Source organism: Salvelinus namaycush, chromosome 16 (assembly GCF_016432855.1).
Source record: "Salvelinus namaycush isolate Seneca chromosome 16, SaNama_1.0, whole genome shotgun sequence".
NCBI classification, from domain to species: domain Eukaryota; kingdom Metazoa; phylum Chordata; class Actinopteri; order Salmoniformes; family Salmonidae; genus Salvelinus; species Salvelinus namaycush.
The window spans coordinates 28,318,234-28,338,222 of NC_052322.1; the positions used below are offsets into that span (position 1 = coordinate 28,318,234).

A 19,989-nucleotide genomic window follows, 5' to 3' on the forward strand; every position below is an offset into this window, starting at 1 on the left:
GGTCTACACTTGTTTTTGGCGCATGTGTCAAAGACCATTTGATTTGATTTGATTTTCAAGAACTCAGTTCGTGGGGCTCAATTTACTGTTGAGAGTTAGAAAATTAGTCTAGCCAGCTATCTAAACTTGTGCTTCTACACCTGCATTGCTTGCTGTTTGGGGTTTTAGGCTGGGTTTCTGTACAGCACTTTGATATATCAGCTGATGTAAGAAGGGCTATATAAATACATTTGATTTGTAATACTCATGGCCGAATACTGACCAAGCACGCAGGACACGTGCCCAGGGGCCCTGACCTCCAGGGGGCCCCACTGATTTTTGTTAGTCACTCTCACTCAGATATCATTAACATGGCATAAGTCATGTCAAAATGCTTATAATTTCAGGAAATTAGCTTTAAAACTGAAAAAAAATTCTCCGCCCTGTGGCAAAATGGGTAGAATTGCAGGAAATAAACTTTAAAAAGTAAAACATTTTCTCCTCCCCCAAGGGGGGAGGCCACTAAACCAAATGTCACTTAAGGGGACACTTTTGGCAGGGGGATACTACTTGCCATGAGAAGGCCTCTCATGATTCCATGCCTGTTCTTCCATCACTTATTCAAATTTATCAAATAATACATCCCAATAAGCATCCTAGACAATCTCTCTCTCTCTCTCTCTCTCTCTCTCTCTCTCTCTCTCTCTCTCTCTCTCTCTCTCTCTCTCTCTCTCTCTCTCTCTCTCTCTCTCTCACACACACACACACACACACACACACACACACACACACACACACACACACACACACACACACACACACACACACACACACACACACACACACACACACACACACACACACAGCTGCCGAAGAGCACGCACTCAAGCGTCTTTCTATGGTTTTATCGTCCCTCCTTTCTGCATGTTCCATCTCCCATTCCTAGATTGTATTAGGCCTTATAACATCTGCTGCCTACAAGTCTGATAAGAAGTGTCACCCATACCCCATTCCAAAGGGCTGTAAAATGGTGCCTAAAATAGCTCAGATATGACTTTGTGTAAAGAAGTTGTCACGCCCTGACCTTAGAGAGCCTTTTTATGTCTCTATTTGGTTTGGTCAGGGTGTGATTTGGGGTGGGCATTCTATGTTTTGTTTTCTATGATTTTGTGTTTCTATGTTTTGGCCGGGTATGGTTCTCAATCAGGGACAGCTGTCTATCGTGGTCTCTGGGAACCATACTTAGGTAGCCCTTTTCCCTCCTTTCATTGTGGGTAGTTGTCTTTGTTTGTGGCACTATAGCCCTTAAGCTTCACGGTCGTTTTTGTATTTTTTATTGTTTTGTTGGCGTCATTTTAAATAAAGGGAAAATGTACGCTCACCACGCTGCGCTTTGGTCCAGTTCTATCATCGGCCGTGACAGAAGTGGCTTTGGTGTGCGACTTTCTTGGCCAACCCCGACCTGTCCTTCGTCCACCGGCGCAGGTGACAAGAGACCTACATGTTGATAATTAATCCTATATGCGAAAATGCTTAAAAATTAAGTTGAACACAGTACATAATTATCGTGGCGATCAGTAGGCCCATTAATGGTTTATTATCAATTAGCAGGTTATTATGGTCGGACTCTCTCGATATTGCCCCCACTGGTGAGTGATAGACAGACAGTTGATAGTGTGATCCCTTATTGTCACATAACTATTGTAGGCCTATTGGACACTGTGCTAACTAACCTCCAAACGAGCTTCAATGCTATACAACACTCCTTCCGTGGCCTCCAACTGCTCTTAAATGCTAGTAAAACCAAATGCATGCTTTTCAACCGTTCGCTGCCCGCACCCGCCTGCCCGACTAGCATCACCACCCTGGACGATTCTGACCTAGAATATGTGGACAACTATAAATACCTAGGTGTCTGGCTAGACTGTAAACTTTCCTTCCAGACTCATATTAAACATCTCCAATCCAAAATCAAATCTAGAATCGGCTTTCTATTTCGCAACAAAGCCTCCTTCACTCACGCCGCCAAACCTACCCTAGTAAAACTGACTATCCTACCGATCCTCGACTTCAGCGATGTCATCTACAAAATAGCTTCCAATACTCTACTCAGCAAACTGGATGCAGTCTATCACAGTGCCATCCACTTTGTTACCAAATCACCTTATACCACCCACCACTGCGACCTGTATGCTCTAGTCGGCTGGCCCTCGCTACATATCCGTCACCAGACCCACTGGCTCCAGGTCATCTATAAGTCTATGCTAGGTAAAGCTCCACCTTATCTCAGCTCACTGGTCACGATAACAACACCCACCCGTAGCACACGTTCCAGCAGGTATATCTCACTGATCATCCCCAAAGCCAACACCTCATTTGGCCACCTTTCCTTCCAGTTCTCTGCTGCCAGTGACTGGAACTAATGGCAAAAATCGCTGAAGCTGGAGACTTATATTTCCCTCACCAACTTTAAACATCAGCTATCTGAGCAGCTAACCGATCGCTGCAGCTATACATAGTCCATCTGTAAATAGCCCACCCAATCTACCTACCTCATCCCCATACTGTTTTTTATTTACTTTTCTGCTCTTTTGCACACCAGTATCACTACTTACACACCATCATCTGCTCATTTATCACTCCAGTGTTAATCTGCTAAATTGTAATTCTTCACTACTATGGCCTATTTATTGCCTACCTCCTCATGCCTTTTGCACACACTGTATATAGACTTTCTTTTTTTCTAATGTGTCATTGACTTGTTTATTGTGATATTGGCTTGTTTATTGTTTATTCCATGTTATTCCATGTGTAACTCTGTGTTGTTGTCTGTGTCACACTGCTTTGCTTTATCTTGGCCATGTCGCAGTTGTAAATGAGAACTTGTTCTCAACTAGTCTACCTGGTTAAATAAAGGTGAAATCAAATAAAAAATCAAATATTCAATCTCATGCAACGAAACCAAGATAATGCAATTCCTGTGCCCAGTCCCAAGACAATGTAGTTTAACCAGTTCTTTATATAGCAGTGCTTTGGATAGGGGTCGTTTTTGGGACATGACGAGCTGCAACGTTTTTATTATTTTCCAGTCTTGCAGCGACGCACTTCGGTAAATTAATGTAGATGCACTTTGGCTCAAATGCTGTTGGCCACTGAGTGGTCTGAGCCACATGGGGGCGCCAAGGCCCTATGATTATCAAAAGGACATTGAGTAGTCGAGACCCATAATTTGAGCACGGAAGTGGTCTGGAGTTGAATTCCTACAAGCGTCTCCTGGCACACTAAAAGCTGAAATATACAAGGACAACAGGAGGTCAGGAAAGGGTAAAGGAGAATTAGCCTGGTTAAAGCAAAATATAACTTGTAATCTTTGGGTCACACTTACATTACAAGTGATGTACATCCCACAGAAAACTTTGACCATGATTTTAAAAATTAAAAGCGTCTTTCCCCGTTTTACTCTTTCCCATGTCCTTTCAGTTCAGCTCAATATTTACCCATGGCCATGTTCAATGTTGTGATGTTGCCTCTAGAATTGGAATCTTCCTTCTCTCTCTTTTTGAACTTCTTGGCCTCTTTCTTCTGTTCCCTCTCCTCCCACTCCAGCGGTCCTCCAACTTCTGCCTCTTCTGTTCAGCCTTCAGCAGCTTTGCCCGGTTCCTTTGATTCTGCTCCACAAGTGTGATGTCATACGTCCCCTTGTACATCATTCTGTCATCTATGTGCTCCTCGTTGTAATAGGTTATCTTAATCCTCTTCTGGTAGCGATCTTTAACCTTTTCGTTCACCCAGCGAATCACCTTCCTTCACTTGATGTTCTCCTTGGGCTCTTCACTTCCTTCCTCCTCTCTGAGGTCCTTCCCCTCCTCCTCGTTGGCACTTGCCTCCATCTCCTCAGTCTCAGCAATGAGGCTAGAGTACTTACTGCCACTGGACTCAGCTTCTTTCTCCTCCTCCTCTCTCACTAGGAAGGGCTTTGGGTTCCTCTTCATCTGGTCAATACATTAAAACACATCATAAATCATAGACAGGGACATATCTAAACAATTATAGCCAATAAATACAAGTCTGGTCTTGTCCATGTTGGTAAGAGTCTCCAGCTGTCTGAGTCTGTCCAACTCCCTCAATCTATCATCCTGCTGTTTCATGTCCAGGTATGTCTCTCCCTCGGTCATCACAACTGTCTCCCTCCTTCTCAGTCTCTCCTGGTTCAGGGCTTTTGTCCTGATCTCACTCTGTTTCTGTAATTCTGAGTTTTACATGCTTTATCAACAATCACGATGCTACAACTAGCTACTACTACTACGGTACAGCTGTACTAATACAACTACTGTACTACTACTACTACTACTACTACTACTACTACTACTACTACTACTACTACGGTACAGCTGTACTAATACAACTACTGTACTACTGTACTACTACTACTACTACTACTACTACTACTACTACTACTTCTCCATCTGCTTCTACATCTGCATTGCTTGCTGTTTGGGGTTTTAGGCTGGGTTTCTGTATAGCACTTTGTGACATCGGCTGATGCAAAAAGGGCTTTATAAATACATGTGATTGATTGATTGATTAATTGATACTACTACTACTACTACTACTTCTACTACTACTCAGTGGTGGGAAAAGTACTCAGTTGTCATACTTCAGTAAAAGTAAAGATAGCTTAATAGAATATTAAAGTCACCCAGCAAAATACTACTTGAGTAAAAGTCTAAAAGTATCTGGTTTTAAATGTACTTAAGTAAAGTGGTGGAAAAAGTAGTTTTATCATACTTAAAAGTAAAAAGTAAATGCTATACATCATATACATTTCACAATGCCAACAAAAGGACTCTTTGATGCAGCGGAGTGAAAGTGACAAGAAAGAGGGGGTAGAGTGAGAGCGAGAGGGAGAGAAATAAGAGGAAAGGCACAACACATAGCAGTTGTCTTATTCCCATTTAAAGTAGGTTTTCCTGCAGCAGTGAAAAAGAGAGAAGGAGTGTGTGTGTTTGTGTATGTAATTTGGGAACTCTTCCCCCGCCTCCTCTTTGCCTATATGGAGGAGAGGAGGACTCACTGAAAGAGAGAGAGAGAGGGAGATCAGAGGAGATGAGAAGAGTACAGTGGGAGAGGAATCAAAACTCAACAAGGGGAGAAACCCAAACATAACAGAAAAGATACAACAGAGTGAGAGACGCATGAGACAAGTCACACGAAGAGAAGAGATGAGAGGAGACACATCTGATCTGTAGCTGTTTAGCTGAAGCCAAGTGGGAGTAGTGTGTTTTGTTGGACTAGATTTATCTAGGTATCTTTCCGAGCCCACACACATATACTTGTGATTGTGTTTCCTGCAGTTGCCTTCCTCGTGAAGTGTGTGTTGTGCTCAGGACTTTGAGTGTGTGTGAGTGAGAGACCATGTGGCGGTTCGTGACCCTGGTCCTCCTAGGCCACCTGGGGAGCAGTCTGACGGGGGCATGGAGAGCCTCCCAGCCTCGCCTGCAGTTCACCCACTCAGGTAAGACAGAACCCCTCTCTCTCCCATTCACATCCTGCTGTCTCTGTTTTAGTGTGCCTCACGTGCTGTATTTTTGTATAGCTCTCCACTCACTGTGTTGTCTATTTGAATTGTATCATCTAGTTCCTTCTATGTCCCTATAACTGCTTCCCTCATACCATTACATAATAAAGGATCAGCTATGTTTGGAAGAGTATGGCAGTTTTGTGTGAAGATGTGTGTGTATGATTGACAAAGTGCGATTTTGTGTAAAGATGTGTGTCGTTGAGAGTGCTAATTTTTGCTTTAAAGAATGTGTATGATTGTATATTCATCTGTCTTCTAAGAGATTTTTGGTCTGTGCTCAGTGAGTGATATTTGAGCTGCTCCATCTACTCATATCTGATAATGTAACAATAATAAACCCCAGTTGGGAGTGATAGTCTAATCGTAATGAGCTGTACTCACACCATTTAAACACACCCAGACATCACACAGACTATGTGAAGTACAAATAAGAATCAGATTCAAGGCTGAAAAGGACATGGCCAAGAAAGTACAAAAGGAAATTGTGCAGGGAGGAAAGCTAGTATTTCAAAATACTCTCAGGTGGAAATTTTCTCATTAATTTAGTTTAGTCAGACCTAAAGTGGCTCAACACAGAGAGAGATTTTATTTTCTACATTTTTGTTCTGCTGTATTTCAGTGCTTCATCTGGCTGCTTTTGATGATGTGTACTGCCAGATGTGAATTGTGCTTAATACAAGGTGTTTCAAGGTGGTACTGTGGTCCTGTGCGTTAGAGGGAGAAAGAGTGTGTGTGATAAAGAAATTGCTGGGTGTCAGAAATGTGTGGGTGTGTGAATGTGTGCATGTGTGCGTCTTTGTCTGGGCGTACATGCGTGCGTGTATCAATCCGATGCAGACACCGACACACAGACAGTGACTCTCAGAGGGAGCACCATGTGCTGGTCATTTCCCTCCCTACCTCCGATGTACATCTGATAGCCTGACTGCCTTTTCCTCTGCTCTTCACGGGTCAGGGGCGCCTGATTCCAGATCAGATCCTGGAAGACCACATGTGATGGAGCTGGTTTTTAACCCCACCATGGCTGATTACCCCATCAGCCTGGCTGCCTGGTCCCTTTTCTCCAACCCTCCTAGCCTTAATGACTAAATTATCCCAGTTATTCAGTCAAACTTCACGTCAGCCAGCCAACACTGGAGTTAAACTGCCTGCCACCCCACTTATAATGACTCAATTATCCCAGTCGCTTGTAGACTCTGGGCCTGATTTCCCAAATGATAAATGACAGCTGGAGATTGGGTTTGTGCCCCCCACACACAAAAGGGACATTTTACTGCTGCGGATTATGTGAAATGTATAGCGGCACATACAAAAGGCTAATGAAGCAATCTCAGCGGTTAAGCCATGTGAAAACCGCACACAAGCGGGTTATAATAGAGTTGGGGTTTGATGATGCTTGCCTTGTCTGGTTTCCTTTACAGTTCACCTGCTCCTCTTGTGACCTGTGATGATGTATTATTTCCCAGTACAGTGATTGGAGAGGCGGCCATGTTTGAAAGTTCTTATAATTTAGATTGATTCACACACAACATACTGACATAGACTGGGAGTCATTTCATCATCTAGATGATAACACATTCTCCTTTCACCTGAGGGGAGAATTTGTACCCCTCTTCCTTGGTAGCACCCTTGACAACGGCAGACAGTGGTTTTGCAGCCTTGAACTAAAGGTGTGCGGTAATACTCAGGCAAGGACTCAGGCAATCTGATTATGATTTATATCTATGTATTCAGAAAGGTGAAAGGGCAAGGTGTCCACTTGTGCCTGGTTGAGTTGTGAAAGAATCCAGATGTCAGGGAGTGTGTGTTTGTCCGTTTCCCAGACATCTCCAGTCCTGCCTTTCTAATTGCACAGTAATTGGTGAAGTGATAACCCCATTTCCACAGGAAATGTGCCCCGGTTTCCTCATCTCTCTAGTGGCGCACCGAACTAAGTCTTCCTCCTGGGAACTGTGAGCCAGACAACTCAGCTAAGGGGCTCCCCATGTAGAGACACAGACAGCCTAACTCAGACACACAAACACACACACAGACAGACAGACACTCACACCCACACACACACTTTCTCACTTACGCACAGGGCTGGTGTAGGGGGGTGTGTGTCATAAAAATAAATACCATAAATACCAATCATTGTAGTAACCCTGTGTTTATAAACGTAGATATTGACTTTAACACTTCAGCATGGTTTTGTGGCACAGTGCAGAAGGTTGAGGGTTCACAGACCACAACGGATGAGCTCACTCTCCCTACCTGTGTCATTACACTATGATCAGAACCGGCTGCAGACAATGATCAGCTAGGGGAAATCTGATTTTCAACATTTTGATGCTATACTGTATTTATAATTATATAAAATATATGCCAGGAATTTTCCAGGTCTCTGTGCCAATGCACCACACACAACCAATAAGCAATGCATAACTGTATACCGATTACTTTGAGCGCTTGTAATCATGGTTTGCGTTTTCAATACCACAATCAAGTAAAGCATGTCATCTATGTGGACGACTTGGGAGAATGATGATCGGCAACAGAAAGCGCTTCAGTATCAGAAGTAAAAATACAGCCAGACTGGCCTGCTACTGTGCCCTTCTATAATCTGTTGAGAGTAGATCCACCACTGATCTCCTCATGATGGGTATAGGGAACATTTGAGTATCATGTAGTAGCCTAAACCTATCGATGTTACATTGATCTGGGTGAATGGAATATGAATGACAGTCATCCAATGTGCTGTAATAGAAATAAAGCCATGCTCATTAAAAAAAGAATAGTCCTCCTTCATCTTAAATGGCACCGACCGCCACTGGATCAGCTATATCATATTGCAGATCGAGTGTAGCTTCCATCAATGTAATTTTGTAAATATATACAGTACCAGTCCAAAGTTTGGACACACCTACTCATTCAAGGGTTTTTCTTTATTTTTACTATTTTCTACATTGTAGAATAATAGTGAAGACATCAAAACTATGATATAGAATCCCCCCAAATACAGGTGTGCCAAACTTGTAGCGTCATACCCAAGAAGACTCAAGGCTGAAATCGCTGCCAAAGGTGCTTCAACAAAGTACTGAGTAAAGGGGCTGAATACTTACAGTACCAGTCAAAAGTTTGGACACACCTACTCATTCAAAGGTTTTTCTTAATTTTTACTATTTCCTATATTGTAGAATATAAATATGAAATAACACATATGAAATCATGTAGTAACCAAAAAAGTGTTAAACAAATCAAAATATATTTTAGATTTTAGATTCTTCAAAGTAGCCACTGTTTGCCTTGATGACAGCTTTGCACACTCTTGGCATTCTCTCAACCAGCTTCATGAGGAATGCTTTCCCAACAGTCTTGAAGGAGTTCCCACATATGTTATTGATTGATTGACTATGACCTTTCAAATCACCCAGCACTCTTCAGCCATTCCTGAACCTGCAACCAAAAACAAGCTACATATGGACAGTACCAAAACAAATGATCTAATGATTCTGTCTCTTCGCAGCAGAATCTGCAGAGCTGGGATGGTTGTATCCCCCATATATACAACATTCTATTGGTTGCAAGAATTTTATATAATCATTTAAATTGGAAAATTCTAAGTTTTGAATCCGGCCAATCAGCTATTCCTCTATCTTGTGGATTTATATTGAAAATTGGTGCAGATTCGTATGATTTTATGTGTGGTATGATTAATAGTTAGCCTATTGCAGATCTGGACAAACGATCCACCTATCACTATTGTCACTATGAATAGATGACAGGATAGACAGTTGACTGGTAAAGTGTAGTACGTAAGGGAAGTACCAAAACACCTTGATAGAGGAGGCGCATGTAAGTAGATGAGGAAATTTGGCTATATGGAATACATTATATAGTAAAATCAGCAAAATGGAGACTATAAATCAAGGAAAAATCACACTACCCTCCCCAAAGCAAAAAAAAGTTTGTCAACCCTCACCTATATTGGACCAGCCCACCCCAGTAAATGTAGAACTGTCCCTCAGTACCAGTCTGAGGAAAAGAGCCAGCTGTCCTAAAAAGGACTCCCACCACAGTGTGTGTGTTTTCACGTTTGTCTCTGTGTGTGTGTCTGTAATTGCTCTTGTCTGTGTGTGTGTGTGTGTGCGCGCTCGTTGTGTGCGTGTCTGTGTCTCCTGATGCAGGAATGTTCTTAGCTGTGTCACACGCCATACATTTGCACTAATCACATATACGCCCATCAGTGGCTCCCATGACTGAGGTTCTCTAATGTCAGCTGGCTTGGGTTTGTTTGGTGGCTAAAAGCATACGGTCACTCCTGTCCTCCTGGTGCCATGCTAACTCACGGTCACTCCCGTCCTCCTGGTGCCATGCTAACTCACGGTCACTCCCGTCCTCCTGGTCCCATGCTAACTCACGGTCACTCCCGTCCTCCTGGTGCCATGCTAACTCACGGTCACTCCCGTCCTCCTGGTGCCATGCTAACTCACGGTCACTCCCGTCCTCCTGGTGCCAAGCTAACTCACGGTCACTCCCGTCCTCCTGGTGCCATGCTAACTCACGGTCACTCCCGTCCTCCTGATGCCAAGCTAACTCACGGCATCCACATCCACACAGGACAAGAGGAAGAGAGGGTGAACGGTAGACTCGCCCCAGAAATGCCCCAGATACCAGGGGAAGTGTGAGGATTGTAGCATGATGGCATGGGGGCGGAGAGGATGGGGCGAATGGGCGGTGAAAATTTGTCAAACGTTTTCTTTGATTTAGATTGACAGGGTCAAGGATCAACTGACTGGTGGTCAAGGGTCAAGGTCTTAAGGACCTTGCTGTCTCCTTCAGCTTGTCTGAGGACGTCTGCACTCTGAAGTAGAGGTCTTCACGGATCGAACCCGAATACCCGAGACCCAACCTGGGACCAGAACGGCTGATAGACCCGAATGGACCCGACCTCGGCTCTGCATAGCTTATAGCATATTTATTTGATGCTAATAAGGTGAATTTATTGACTTATAGAAGGCCTAGCCAACATATAAATACATTTTTCTTCATCAGAAGAGCAACTTGTGTAATGGTCCTGTAATCAACGTACTTTACTCAAAATATACAAAATACAAAGCAATATAGCGAGCCCACAATAACGGACCGATGTACAACGAACAATCACTCACAAGCAAACATGGGGAACATAGGGTTAAATAATAAACAAGTAATTGGGTGAGTGAAACCAGGTGTGTAAGACAAAGACAAAACAAATGGAAAATGAAAAGTGGATCGGCGGTGGCTAGAAAGCCTGTGACGTCGACCGCCGAACCCCACCCGAACAAGGAGAGGGACCAACTTCGGCGGAAGTCGTGACAACTTGGCTGACTCTCTTGGGCGTCAGGTCCGGGTCTAGGCCTGGTTGTCGTCGGGTCCATTTGGGTTCGGGTGTGATTGTCCTCCAGTCCGTTCGGGTCCAGGTCCAAAATGTTGAACCTGAGAAGACCTCTACTCTGCTGTCTTTACAAACACGTTGAGTCTACCCGGACTGAAAATAATGTACATGGCTGTTCTGAGTTTCGACACATTCAGAAACAAAAACCCTTCTGTTTGTGATCTCGAATTTTGACTAGATTTTTGGGGATTTTAAACTAAGCCGACTGAATTTAACAATGTACCTTACTAGTTTGTTTATACACATTGGCCTACATTTACAGTTGAGCAGTTAGCACACTAGTGCATGAAGATAATGGACTTACTCCAGTAGATGTGCTGAGTTTTGGTGTTAGCTGGAGGTCAGTCAGTGAAACACTGCCAGTACTAATCCCTCTGAGGGGCTGCTGGTGAGGGCAGGTCTGGAACCCCCACTGGGTCGACACGGTCATTGCTGTCAAGGCAAATGCCCCAGAGAAAGGATCGGCTCAGTGGGGTGGGTGGGTGCAGCTGGTGTGTTGGGAGTAAGTCTGTGTGTCTGTGTGTGTGGTGTGTGTATATGTGTGTGTGAGTGTATGTGTGATGTGTGTTGGTGTGGAGACTACATGTCAGTTTCTATAATGGGGATTTGTGCTTGGGAGAGGCAGGAATGTGTTTTCTGTCACCCTGAATAAGAAGAATTCATCATATACTCATAATGATGGGTGCTCTGGCCATTGGTTCTATAGTCCAGTGTGTGTGTATAAGTATGCAGCATATACATACACTGAGTGTACAAAACATTAAGGACACCTGCTCTTTCCATGACAGACTGACCAGGTGAATCCAGGTGAAAGCTATGATCCCTTATTGATGTCACTTGTTAAATCCATTTCAATCAGTGTAGATGAAGGAGAGCAGATGTTTAAGCCTTGAGACAGTTAAGACATGGATTGTCTATGTGTGCCATTCAGAGGGTGAATGGGCAAGACAAAAGATTGAAGTGCCTTTGAACGGGGTATGGTAGTTGGTGTCAGGCGCACCGGTTTGTGTCAAGAACTGCAACGCTGCTGGGTTTTTCATGCTCGACAGTTTCCAGTGTGTATCAAGAATGGTCCACCACCCAAAGGACATCCAGCCAACTTTTTAAAATTTTATTTCACCTTTATTTAACCAGGTAGGCTAGTTGAGAACAAGTTCTCATTTGCAACAGCGACCTGGCCAAGATAAACGCATAGCAATTCGACACAGACAACAACACAGAGTTACACATGGAATAAACAAAACATAGTCAATAATACAGTAGAACAAAAGAAAACAAAAAGTCTACATACAGTGAGTGCAAATGAGGTAAGATAAAGGAGTTAAGGCAATAAATAGGCCATGGTGGCGAAGTAATTACAATATAGCAATTAGACACTGGAATGGTAGATGTGCAGAAGATGAATGTGCAAGTAGAGATACTGGGGTGCAAAGGAGCAAGATAAATAAATAAATACTGTATGGGGATGAGGTAGGTAGATAGATGGGCTGTTTACAGATGGGCTATGTACAGGTGCAGTGATCTGTGAGCTGCTCTGACAGCTGGAGCTTAAAGCTAGTGAGGGAGATATGAGTCTCCAACTTGACACAACTGTGGGAAGCATTGGCAACAACATGGGCCAGCATCCCTGTGGAACGCTTTCGACACCTTGTAGAGTCCATGCCCTAACGAATTGAGTCTGGAAGGAGTTCTTAATGCTTTGTACACTCAGTGTACAGTATACACTCAATGACCAGTTTATTAGGTACACCACACCGTTCACGAAAATGGTTTGCTCCTACAGACAGTGAGTCACAGTCGTGGTTTGCTATATAAAGCAGGCAGACAGGCATGGAGGCATTCAGTTACTGTTAGAAAACCCAGCCAGTCAGCGGCAGTGCTGTGGTAGGCAACAGCTCGTTGATGGAGAATGACAAGAATCGTACAAGCTAACAGGTGGGCCACAAACAGGCAAATAAGATGGTTATTTATCAAGGAATTTGATGGTGATATTTGGAACGTGTCACTCAACAAGTTTGCCAACAACCAAGAGTGTGTGTGTGCCAGTTTGTCAATCTTACTCTCAGTCCTCCCGATATCTTTAAAATAAATCGCTTGCTACCTCTTTCGCCCAATAAATTCAACTGATTCAATGAACTCCAAATGGCACTTTATTTTATTTTTGTATTTTCCCTCAATAACAGACCGTCTGCTCCAAATTAACTCTCCATTTGATTATTTTTTCTCTTTCATGCCTTCTCCCCATCGATTTATCCTCTTCTCATTGCTGTGTCGTTTCTTCCACGCTCGTCATCTCTCATTTCTCAGTCTGTCAGTTTCATCACAATGGCATCAGTCTAATCTCACTGTTCCAGTTTTACCACCAGACACTGTCTGTCATTAAGTCTCCATCTTCTCCAAACCCTCCTCCTTCTATCTTCTATCAAACACATATGCGAGCTAAGCTTGAGCTAAGCTTTCTAAAGGGAAACAGATACTTCTATGTGTTAGGACAGTTAGACGAATGTAAACGAATCCATCCTCAAAATTCCTTCCTATGTGATCTCAAAGCTTATAGACATCTGCTGTATGTTAGTGTAGATCAGTTTGTGTGGGAGAAGTGTGGTTTCACAATAAGAGTAGACTGATAGAAGTGGCGATTGTCATTCTCTGCTAATCGCTACTCTTAGCTATCCAGCTATCGGATCTATCTTGTACAGCCTCTATCATAGCTGTCATTGTATCCCTGTTGTATCACCCACTATTGTCTTATCTGTCTGGAGATGTACTTTTCTCTGGCGGACTTGGACTTTAACTTTGCCCGATAAGAGTGCTTGAGAAATGAATAGATGCATGTGTGATAGATACTGTGGGACAGGGTTTGTGCTGTGTCATATTATGTCTGTTTGCGGAATGGAGTTAGACTTATGCAGAGTCCTAGACACAGAGTACTACAACTCCTATGATTGATGGATGCAGCCTAGTGCCACTCATTAGCTGGTGTACCATCTGAGATATTATAGCTGGTGTGTGACTATGTGTTTTTGATCTCTCTGCCTTTCTATCTGTATATTGTAAACTGTCAATAAATTGTTTGTCCATACTGTCAAGTTGTATTCGTCATTAGATTACAGATGCAGTATAACTGTAATATTTTATTTTGTACCATATTGTGACTGTACCCTCTGCTGTACAGTGTCCATATTAGGACATCCTCAGTACTGTGCTTCTGGTTGTTGTATTAATCTCTGGATTTTTCTCTCTCTCTCTTTCAGAGCTGGTCCAGAATGGCCGTCTCCTGTCCCTGCCCCTGGCGGCGGGGGACGTGCACTCTCTGCTGCCAGACGAAGATGGCCGCCGGCTGTACGTGGCCATGAAGGACAACCTGCTGTCCACAAGCCTGGACGACATCACACAGAACCCACACATGGTCAGACTGCCTGGCTCTCTATGCGCTTCTTTCACATAGGGGCTTTTCACACTACAGAGCCCAACCGAGCCTAACCTAACCAAGCTGCACTGAGCTGGTCTAGTGACACATCCACCATAGTTGTTGGAACTTATTTGAAAAAGATGATGTGAAAAGCGATTATTCAAACCACAGTTTGGCTCTGGTCTGCATGATAGTGTGAAAAGGGTAATAGATTCAATACAATCACATGAACACATTCATTCATACAGTACAGCTACACTCACCAGTAAGGAAAACTGTAACTCAGAAAACCTTGTGAAAGAAAGAAGGGGGTGGATGACTGTCACAGTCAGGGTGTGTTGTCCAGTGTGTATGGCTAATGCAATTTAAGGGATAATTAAGCCCAATTTGATGGTAATGAGAATATGGATGGTGATGCCATCTCCAGCTGTCCAGCATCCTTCCTCTTTCCATCAAGCCCCCTGTGTCTCTCAACCACTCTCTTTCAGACCAACACTCATTCTAATACCCACAGATCCACACACACACTCTGTCCACCTCTCTACTGTATGTAACCATGCCCACTACCAGTCATATCCTAATTTCTCTCCTTTTCCACTTCCTCTCTCTCAGACTCTCATTCTAATACACATAGACACACATTTATACAGGAAGGCTCTCATAGAGTAGCACGTAGTGTATAAGTGAAGGTTTCATTCACCCCTGTTCCCATTTCTGCCTGGCAGGAGCTTGACTGGAGCCATGAGCCCTCTAATAAAGATATCCTCTGATCAACCAACCCCTGAGGCATTCCTATTGCCCGAGTCCCTCACCACCAGCCCACATCACTCACACTGACAGAAGAACTGTGTGTGTGTGATCACTCTCTCCAACATTCTATTTATCCATGTCCACTACCAATCATATCCTCCTTTAATTAGATTTTTTCTCCCTACCACATTCAAACCCCCAGTCCCTTTTCGGTATATTACTAATTGAATTGCATGTTGCACAGGGATTAGTGTAGTTTCTATGCATTTCCATATCTTTGTCCATGTGACAGAGCATAGAAGCATATTTTCAGCTGCCAATGTATAAAACTCCCATCCAAGAAATGTTATTTGTCACAGATGGTTGATTTATATAAGGTTGTTTTTCACAGTGAGAAACATGGTGGTCTCTGATTCTACTCCTCCCTCTGGTATTCACTGATAATGAAAACATCTTTATCTAATCACATGATCTCTGCTACGGCCCCTAAATGACTAACTCAGTGAACATGCTATGGAGGTTAGTCATCTATGGTGGCATCATACCGGCTAATCATGGTGGCATGACAATTATACTGGCACTTCCTCTTTCAGCTCTACTGGCCAGCAAGTCCAGACCGGGTCCAAGAGTGTTTGATGGCTGGAAAGGACCGGGAGGTGAGTGGTTACGGTGTACACACACACACACACACACACACACACACACACACACACACACACACACACACACACACACACACACACACACACACACACACACACACACACACACACACACACACACACACACACACACACACACACACACTGTACTAACTTCTAGTCTCCCCTACAGTTGGAGTGTGCTAACTTCCTGCGGGTGCTGCAGCCCTACAACCAGACCCACCTATATGTGTGTGGAACGGGAGCCTTCAACCCTCGCTGTGCCTTCATCCCCACCAATGTCTTCCTCAAGGTAAAATCACACACGCGCGCGCTCACATAGACATGCACACACACACACACACACACACACACACACACACACACACACACACACACACACACACACACACACACACACACACACACACACACACACACGCACGCACACACACACACACACACACACACACACACACACACACACACACACACACACACACACACACACACACACACACACGCACGCACGCACGCGCACACACACACACACACACACACATGCGCACCTGGAGTGGCTTGAGAAACACACTCTACTGATGCCTATCTCAAGCTTTCCCTGTCTGTCCCTCTACATCTGTCCTATAGCAATAAATCCTATATTCGTGTGTTTTATCTGACTATAGGTCTAGCTGTCTACCCCTATAGCTGCGCTATCTGTAGGTAACCTATGTGTACTGTACTGTGTACCCCTATACCCTGATACCAGCCTGTCCTATCTGTCTCTGTGTGTTTACCATGTATCTTAACAATTCTTAGCTAAACTCCCTCCCTCCCTCTTCCTCTTTCTCGCTTTCTTCTTTCACACACTATTTTCCCACCCTACTCTGGTCCCCAGTGTGCTGGTGTCTGTGTTTCTGAGAGAAGGTACTAAACCCATTAAAGGTGTCTGTGTTTCTGAGAGAAGGTACTAAACCCATTAAATGTGTCTGTGTTTCTGAGAGAAGGTACTAAACCCATTAAAGGTGTCTGTGTTTCTGAGAGAAGGTACTAAACCCATTAAAGGTGTCTGTGTTTCTGAGAGAAGGTACTAAACCCATTAAATGTGTCTGTGTTTCTGAGAGAAGGTACTAAACCCATTAAAGGGGCTCAGACTCCTGAGCAGGAACACGAGGGAAGGCTGTGCTGTGAGCGGCCGGCGGCGCTGCCTCCCTCCCTCGCATTGCATTTTACAAAATGTTCACCCAAATATTTACAGCCATTACTACCTCATTAATGTATACAAGTCTGGGACAGTTTCACAGGTGTACTGTACATTAGTCATGTGGCAGTGTGATTGTGTGTGTGTGTGTGTGTGTGTGTGTGTGTGTGTGTGTGTGTGTGTGTGTGTGTGTGTGTGTGTGTGTGTGTGTGTGTGTGTGTGTGTGTGTGTGTGTGTGTGTGTGTGTGTGTGTGTGCTTGCGTGCATGTACACATTGTGTATAATGTGTTTATTCAATTCTGTTTATTTGGCAGTCGGAGCGACAAACTCTGTCATTTGGAGAGACTGAATGTGGGAAGGGAAAGTGTCCATACGATCCACACCAGAAAACAGCCACAGCCATTATTGGTAAGACCACGACAGTATGTGTGAGAAAATGTCTTGTGTGTGCGTAAGTGCACACTAATAAAAGGACCTGTTTGCTGTCCTTGTAGGTGGATGTTGATGATAATGCATGTTTATATGTGCTGTTCCATAGGGTAGGTCTATATAGTGTGGCGGATAATGTGTTTGTCTGTATTCGTGTACAGATGGCGAGCTGTACGCTGGGATCTCTTCCGACTTCATGAGTCGAGACTCGGCCTTCTTCCGCAACCTGGGCAGTCGTCATGTGATCCGCACTGAGCAGTACGACTCCACCTGGCTTCAGGGTAAGGAACTTGGTCTCAGCGTTCTAGGATTCTGTAGGAACCTCTCTATAGGCTTGATCAAACAATAACAACTAAATCATTTCTCTTCATTCTCTCTTTCACTCTTACTCATCACAACATTTTCCTTTCATTCTCTGTCATTTGTTTTCTTTCTCTTTCATCTCCCTTTCGATCTTTCTCTCTCATTTGTAAACTCTCCCTTCTCTCTATCTCTTTCTCTCAATTCAATTCAATTTAAGGTCTTTATTGGTATGGGAAACATATGTTAACATTGACAAAGCAAGTGAAGTAGATAACAAACAAAAGTGAAATAAACAATAAAAATTAACAGTAAACGTTACACTCACAGAAGTTCCAAAAGAATATAGACATTTCAAATGTCATATTATGTTTATATACAGTGTTGTAACGATGTGCAAATAGTTAAAGTACAAAAGGGAAAGTAAATCAACATAAATATGTGTTCTTCACTGGTTGACCTTGTCTTGTGGCAACAGGTCACACATCTTGCTGCTGTGATGGCACACTGTGGTATTTCATCCAGTAGACATGGGAGTTTATCAAACTGGGTTTGTTTTTTCGAATTCTTTGTGGATCTGTGTAATCTGAGGAAAATATGTTTATCTAATATGGTCATACATTTGGCAGGAGGTTAGGAAGTGCAGCTCAGTTTCCACCTCATTTTGTGGGCATAGCCTGTCTTCTCTTGAGAGCGAGGCGGCCTTTCTCAATACCAAGGCTATGCTCACTAAGTCTGTACATAGTCAAAGCTTTCCTTAAGTTTAGGTCAGTCACAATGGTCAGGTATTCTGCCACTGTGCACTCTCTGTTTAGGGCCAAATAATATTCTAGTTTGCTCTGTTTTTTGTCTCTCTCTCTCCCGCTTTCCTTCTGTCTAAATTGCAAACTTTCTCTCCCCCCTCTCTCTCGCGCTCCCCCTCTCTCTCTCTCTCTCTCTCTCTCTCTCTCTCCCTCTCTCTCTCTCTCTCTCTCTCTCTCTCTCTCTATCTCTCTCTCTCTCTCTCTCTCTCTCTCTCTTCCTCTCTCTCTCTGTCAGATGCCCAGTTTGTGAAGGTGGCCTCGATGGCGGAGACTGATAACCCAGAGGACGACAAGGTGTACGTGTTCTTCACTGAGCGGGCTCAGGAGGCAGAGGGGGCTGCTGGGAAGGTGCTGTACTCCCGAGTGGCACGTGTCTGCAAGGTAAGATCTCTACGTGCCTGTGTGTGTCTGCTGGTATTGACGTGTGTGTGTGTGTGTGTTGCCTGTATGTGTGTTTGTTTATATTTTTCCTATCATAGCTGCTGTCTATGTTGATCGTGACATCTGTTCTAATCTGTACAGAATGACATCGGGGGTCAGAGGAGTCTGGTGAACAAGTGGAGCACCTTCCAGAAGGCACGTATAGTCTGCTCCATCCCTGGATCCGACGGGATACAGACTCACTTTGACCAACTACGTGAGTATCAACTATCAACTTTACCTCACTCTTACTTACCAGTGATCACACACATGACCATAAGATTACCGACCATAACCATGAATACAACAAGTCAAACATACAGACAATCATCCTAATGTACAACAGACATACCATATGTCTTCAATAGTATTCAATCTCAATAAGTCTGCAGTGGGGGAGGGAGTGAATATTGTACAGACTGTACTGGAGCTGAAACAGCTATGGAAGTGAAGATTCTATGCTTGGCCAACAGAAGGCCCAGTGTTTGATCATGCAGCCAGCATAACTCCACTCCACCCCACCCTGGCTTGTGGTATTCCACTCTGTTACCACGGTGACCAGCAGCCTTGTCCATTTACCCTGCTCTGCCTCTGTAGTACTTCAGCCCTGGTCGCCCAGGCAACTGCTCTGAAGTCTCTTAGTCTCTGTTAGAGAGGATTTAAGAGTCTGGTACTGTCCTTCTGCTGTTTCATCTTCTGTTTTCCATGTGCGTTATGGGGTGATTAGTGTGTGTGTGCATGTGTGTGTCTATGTTTATGTGTGCACTCTGTCATGGGTGGTTATGTAGGCCATGGTGTATCAGTAAGTGATGTGATCAGTAGCTGGCCTCGCTGAGAGCGAGACAGAGAGACAGGACCAGTCCCTTATCACATCTATCTTTGTAAAGACAACCAGACAGTAGAATAAACAACCTGAGCCCTACTTCACCCCCTCCTTCCTTCTCTCTGGGGTTAAACTAAGTCAACTACACACATTATGACACAAACACACACACACTGAGCCCTACTTCACCCCCTCCTTCCTTCTCTCTGGGGTTAAACTAAGTCAACTACACAC

The 19,989-nt window shown here is 43.9% G+C and overlaps 1 protein-coding gene across 2 annotated transcripts in view; it reads left to right on the forward strand.

The window, feature by feature from the left end:
* The first annotated feature begins 5,117 nt into the window (after window positions 1-5,117).
* LOC120060739 (semaphorin-3ab-like) overlaps window positions 5,118-19,989 on the forward strand; it is a 30,067-nt gene continuing 15,195 nt past the window's right edge. For both annotated transcript variants that reach the window (XM_039010148.1, XM_039010149.1), the window contains exons 1-8: window positions 5,118-5,494; window positions 14,231-14,385; window positions 15,732-15,794; window positions 15,973-16,092; window positions 17,295-17,388; window positions 17,571-17,690; window positions 18,748-18,893; window positions 19,035-19,149. In XM_039010148.1, coding sequence (XP_038866076.1) covers window positions 5,395-5,494; window positions 14,231-14,385; window positions 15,732-15,794; window positions 15,973-16,092; window positions 17,295-17,388; window positions 17,571-17,690; window positions 18,748-18,893; window positions 19,035-19,149 — 913 coding nt within the window. In that variant the 5' untranslated portion in view covers window positions 5,118-5,394. The remainder of the gene's footprint in view (window positions 5,495-14,230; window positions 14,386-15,731; window positions 15,795-15,972; window positions 16,093-17,294; window positions 17,389-17,570; window positions 17,691-18,747; window positions 18,894-19,034; window positions 19,150-19,989) is intronic.